This window comes from Mytilinidion resinicola, assembly GCF_010093595.1.
Source record: "Mytilinidion resinicola strain CBS 304.34 unplaced genomic scaffold BDZ99scaffold_31, whole genome shotgun sequence".
NCBI lineage: Eukaryota > Fungi > Ascomycota > Dothideomycetes > Mytilinidiales > Mytilinidiaceae > Mytilinidion > Mytilinidion resinicola.
The window spans coordinates 139687-145251 of NW_022985467.1; the positions used below are offsets into that span (position 1 = coordinate 139687).

The 5565-nt window shown below is 52.9% G+C and overlaps 1 protein-coding gene across 1 annotated transcript; it reads left to right on the forward strand.

The window, feature by feature from the left end:
• Window positions 1–588: 588 nt before the first annotated feature.
• On the forward strand, window positions 589–4362 carry BDZ99DRAFT_550857 (uncharacterized protein; the record flags this gene model as incomplete). The annotated part of the gene is made up of 2 exons (XM_033726996.1): window positions 589–896; window positions 996–4362. 2 exons carry the CDS (start codon window positions 589–591, stop codon window positions 4360–4362), a joined length of 3675 nt encoding a protein of 1224 aa, XP_033569543.1.
• Between the last annotated feature and the right edge of the window lie 1203 nt (window positions 4363–5565).

Here is a 5565-nt window from a genome sequence, read left to right on the forward strand (position 1 = left end):
GCTCGTACGTGAGGCTATACAAATCGGCGAGGCTGCACGAATCGGAAAGGCTGCACGCCAATTCGTATAGCCTCACGTGATGTATAGGTGAATAACCGGAGCTCCGGCGCAGTGCTCCGAGCCAATTAGAGGGCGGTGAAACGACAGGGGTTTAGGGGGTGTACAACTACTAGAAAAGGGGGTGTACAACTACTAGAAAAGGGGGTGTACAACTACTAAAAAGGGGGTGTACAGGTACTAGCGCCCATATAATAACATGTGCTAGCTAGAGCTCTCCTTACAACGCTATCGAGCGAGCCAGAATATACTAGAGCAGTAATATATCCTTGTGCTTATACTTATAACGTAGTAATTGGAGTTGGAGCAAGTGATATATGCGTGTTCGATGACGTATCCCCATCGCATCCCACACGCCGTCTCTGTCACGTGTCATCTCACTCCTCACTTGTTGACCACCTGACACCTCACTTGTTGTCTTGGCAGGGACTCATCTGCGACTTGTCGCGCCCTGCAAACCTTTTCACCTTCACCAATCCTCCAGCTCCTCACATTCATCCTACAACCTCACCCACTACCTCACCCACTACCATGGCTCCCATTAACTCAGCTGCACAATCTACTGCCGTTCCATCGAATGCCTCTTCTTATAGGGACCGGAACCAGGCGATCCTCGCTCGCTCCGCCAGACTTGTCAAAACCTCGTGCGAGTCCACGACAGATCTGCTGCGCCGTTTACAATCAAAGCTCGACCGAAAGAAATCACAGATTCGGGACCTAGAAGCAAAGCTTGCTGCTTGTAGAGAGGCGACTCCCCACGCTCATCTTGCGCAAGACGACAATGATGTTCACCGAACACAAGGCCCGGAATCTGCCGATCAGATCTCCCATTCTCCTCTGTAAGTCGCGGCAACTCCCATCTTTCCCACGAGTACCCCATACAACACCGACTATTCGACAAGCAAGTCACTCACAATACATCGCTAACTATGCTATAGTTCCGATGTAACCTTCGAATTCGAATTTGAGGCCCGCTTGGCAAGCTGCGCTACAAGAGCTGAAAGTCTTGGATACAAGTCCTTGGCTCAGTTGAGTCGAACTCTCCAGCGTAGCTTAGCGTCTGTATCTCGCCGACAACACGCGAAAATTCTAGATTACGAGAATCGAATTGCCAGAATCAAAGAAGGACAAGAACCTTTCCGAACTCTGCCGACGGGAGGGCAAGCTTTTCGAGATGTGGAAGGAAGGGTGGCACGGATAGAGGAAGACTTGTACAACGATGAGGAATGGAGCTATTCAAGTCTGCTCGCGGAAGTCTCCAACGCTGCAAACCCAGTCCACCGGCACCATCTCGGTCTCGCGCATATCACGAGCCTAGATGACCGTTTTGCTGCCCTGGAGGATGTACAATACTCTCTCCGCAAGACTACAGCTGAGGTGAATGCCGGATTCGTTCACAAGGACCATCTCCGCGACAACCAATACCTGAAGAATCTTGAGTCCCGTGTTAATGAAACCGCAAAAGTTGCCTCGGACACAAAAGCTGAGCTCACGGAGGCGAAAAGGGCACTCAGGAAGGATCACGATTCTGACAAGGAAGCTGCTGAGAAAGTCAATGAACAGATCAAGGGCATCTCTGGCAGAGTACATGACTTAGATTATGTCTGCATCAAGAAAAGGTCCCCGGAACTCACATCACTTCAAAACGACGTTTCCAAGTTGAAGGCCGATATCGCGAGACCATTGATCGGACGTTCAGAGTTCGACGCCCTCAATCAAAATTCCGCAAATAACTCTGCTGCAATTCGCATTATGCACACAGATATACAAGGGCTCCAAACTACCATAACTTCACTGAGCGATAACGTTTCCAAATTGGAGGATACCAGTCTTTCAAGCAGCTCGACGTGCATCTCGGCCCTCCGCGCGGATGCAAAGAAAGCGAAACATCTAGCCGAATCGCTGAAGACACAGATGGAGGGTATGGTTGACAAAGGCTTGGAGGCTGCCAAAAAGCGCATTGATGCCGAGATTGCAAAGTCAAGTGCTGCAGTGGCCCGACTCGATGAGTTTCTCAAGCAAGCCGAAGCAAATCGCGCCCAAGATATCAAGACTGCGGTCCGCGAGCACTTGTCCAGTGCCGATTACAGGGCCTCTTTAAGTGCCACAATTGCTGATAAGGTTGCTGAGGCACTGGCGGTCTTCATGCTTGCACAGGAGCAAAAGATGATGCGGCAGATCGAACCTCGCGATACTACAGAGCATTCCCAAACCTCTACAAACAGCGTGTCAAATGTTGTGCCGGCACAATCAACACCCGAGACCGGACTACAACCTGTCGATGATCGTCAAAGTCACCGCGATGAGGATGAGGACGTCGAGGAGGCTACGGGCCAGGGCGAAACCGAAAGCGATCTGACCGGAATTGGGGCCAATATCGACGCACCCCCCGCTGCTCCTGAGCTTGGCTCCTCGTCAGCTGCATTGTCTTCGGACTCTGTGGTCGACTTGGGGGGCTTTAAGAGAAGGTCTGTTGGCGGTGCCGAGGGTCAGACTGACCGCAATGGAGACGAACCTGTCGCGGAGCCCACAGATGCTGTTGGCAACGGCATTAGCGGTACGCAGACCTCCCAACCCAACCACAGCGCTGGCAACGCACCACAGTCGGCGCCTGACTTGCAGCATCTTGGCACGTTTGGGGGAGCTACGGAGTCCACGGAGCACGTTCAGTCTGATCGCCCGTTTGTTGAGGATGTCGAAATGGATGGTTACCAACCACCTTCCAACTCTGGTGTGAAGATGCGGCCGGTTGGGTTTCCTCGCGCAGTGCCACCGGGCACCCACGTGGGCCCTGCCGGTGGACAAGTTCCTGCGCACCAGGGATCAAATTCGACGATCCCACCAACTGCTCCAGCTTCTGCGAGAGCAAATCGCAACTTCCAGGTTGGGCTCTCAAACCTTTCCGACAATCCTAGGAAAGTCGCAATGCCCGCCCAACCCCCCACGATCTCAGATAGGGTCCAAGATGTGATGGAATATGAGCCAACATTGACAGTCGAGACAAAGGACGGCGACGGCGATATGGACTTGCCAGACGAATCGCGTGATGCAGATGGGGACGAGGAAATGGGAGGCAGGCTGGGTTTGGTTGACGGCCATGTTCACAGCCCGACGCCACCCCAAGCACTACTGACAGACCGTCAAGACGTCCCGAGACATAGCCCGAACTTTGCCCCACCTCCCAACAGCATCTCAGGCGATCAGCCTCGACGGACTCGTCGTCGTTATGTCTTGCACCCCACGATCACTCCATTGCCTATTCCCGGCGATCCATTCCCGAGTGCCAGGTTGGAGGGCCTAACGGATTACTTCAACGTTATACTGAGAGCCCGGAAGGCTCACAACGGTGGGCTGACTATGACAGATGGAGAGCTGGCATTTTTCATCAAGAAGGCAGAAAACGATGTCGCCTGTGATGCTCGGACAGAAGACGATTATCGCGAGAAGATCAAAGAGAAGGTGGAAACCTACGGAACGACAATCACAGATCAAGCGCGATGGCTAGATCTTGCCGTTCACGCGAGGAAAATGTTCTTGGAGCGCTCACAACCGGCATCAGGGCCTCCAGTTGCGACCCAAACTTCAAGCTCTACAAGGTCTACGCCTATCCCTAGTACGCTCTCAACCTCGACATTGGCTTCACCCTTCACGGGAGCCTCAAATCCTCCAGTGGTTTCATCTTTCGTGCAGCCACTCCACCCCGCGACAGCGATTTCCCCTCCGGCTTCTTCGTTGGTCCCCAACTCCCAGGACGATGTGCCCATGGACGAAGGCGCAGTACCGGACACAGGCATCTCCGATCAGGCAGTACCACCGAGAGTGAAGCCAATCCCAGTCGAGCAAATCCCCGGCCTAGGTCCAGTTCTTCCCAGCTGGTTAGAGCTTAGCAGGGAGCACGCAGACGTGCGACAAACCTATCTAACAATGCTCTATCGGAGCCACGAGCGGAATAATCGAGAAGATCTTCACCGCGGGGAGCGATTGTTTAACGAGAGCGATCTCATTGACTTCAGCGTCGGCATGGAAGCGTCAATATACAAGGACTTTCTTACCGATTACGGGGAACAGATCGAGCTCTACAAGGGAGTTATAGACTGGGAGATCGACCAGCCCTGGGAGAACCACAAGAGAGGAACCCAGCGGAAACGAGACGAGGCGAGGAGGGCGAAGCGCAAGCAGGAGAAGGAGCAAAAGGTGGCAGAAGATGCTGCAAAACTGCTCAAAGCGCAAGAGGAAGAGCATCTGCGCAACAAGGAGGCTGCGGAAGCATTCTGGACCCAGGGTGTGGAAAGGGATAGCGATTGAAATTTTGAGAGTTTGAAGGAGGTTTTTGCAATACCTGATTCTTTTTACTACGTGCATGTTTTGCGAGGCGTTGAGATAGGTAGTCTTGTATGTATAAAATAACGCGATGGCCCCGGAATCACTCCTATATGGTGCTAGTTACTATGCACAGCCTAATAGCTGTGTGTTCTACAAAGCAACATATAGGAGCTCGAGGCGGGGGCTGTGTGCTAGTTCCACTGAAAGCATCGGTTTTGTTGGAGTGACCATGTAGTGCAGAGGTCACGTGAGTCTCGCTTATTCGGCACGTGACCTTTTAACGAGCTTGGCAGCATTAACACACCCCCAGGAGTGGTATCCACAACCCAGGCTTTTCTAAAATTCCGGAGGGTTTGAATTGCACCGGGTTAATTCACGAGGCTTTGGTAGGTGCTTGATATCGTCTGAAGTGGCTCGAAGGGGTCAGAGTCTAAAACGTAGGATGTCAAAAGCGCAAGGGTCCAGATCTTACAGCGTTGGTTCACGAGGGGTTAACAGATGCTTAATATCGTCTAAGGTGGCATAAAATGGCGAAAAAATGCAGGTTACGATGTCAAAAGCGCCAAGGTTTAAATCGTACAGGGTTAGTCCACAAGGGTTTGACAGCTGCAGGGTACTGTTTGAGGTGGCTCAAAAGGCCTGAAAGGTGCAGCATAGGATATCAACAGTACAAGGGTCCAACTTGAACGGTCTGGTCTCTACGTGGTGACATTGTTCAGAGTCGAAAGGGCCAGGGGTGCCCGACGGCGTATACACCTGCACAAAGGAACGCAAGATCCACCCGGAAACGCGCCTGGTGGTACAACGGCGCTGGTTGAGCTGCTCGAAAGGCATTCACCTCCAGCCTATACTAGGCGCCCGCCGGATCACATGCCCGCCACTCGACGACGCCTTGACGCCTTCTCTCGCCCTCGCTGACTTCCTCTCTACCACCAACCTCGATTCCCACTCCACAAGACTGTCCCACCAACCCGCCACCTGCAAATCGTGCGCTTCATCCTGCCCCTCTGTTGCTCGCGTCGGGCCAGCAGACCAGCCTCAGTGTTTGCATCTGTTCCTGTCCGGTGCATCCTCAATCTCCTAGAGGTGCTCCTATCACGTGCCTTGGTTAGCGCACTCCCACAAACATCATCACACTCCTCCGCCCTATCAACGCCACAATCTCAGCTTGTCACACCAACTCAG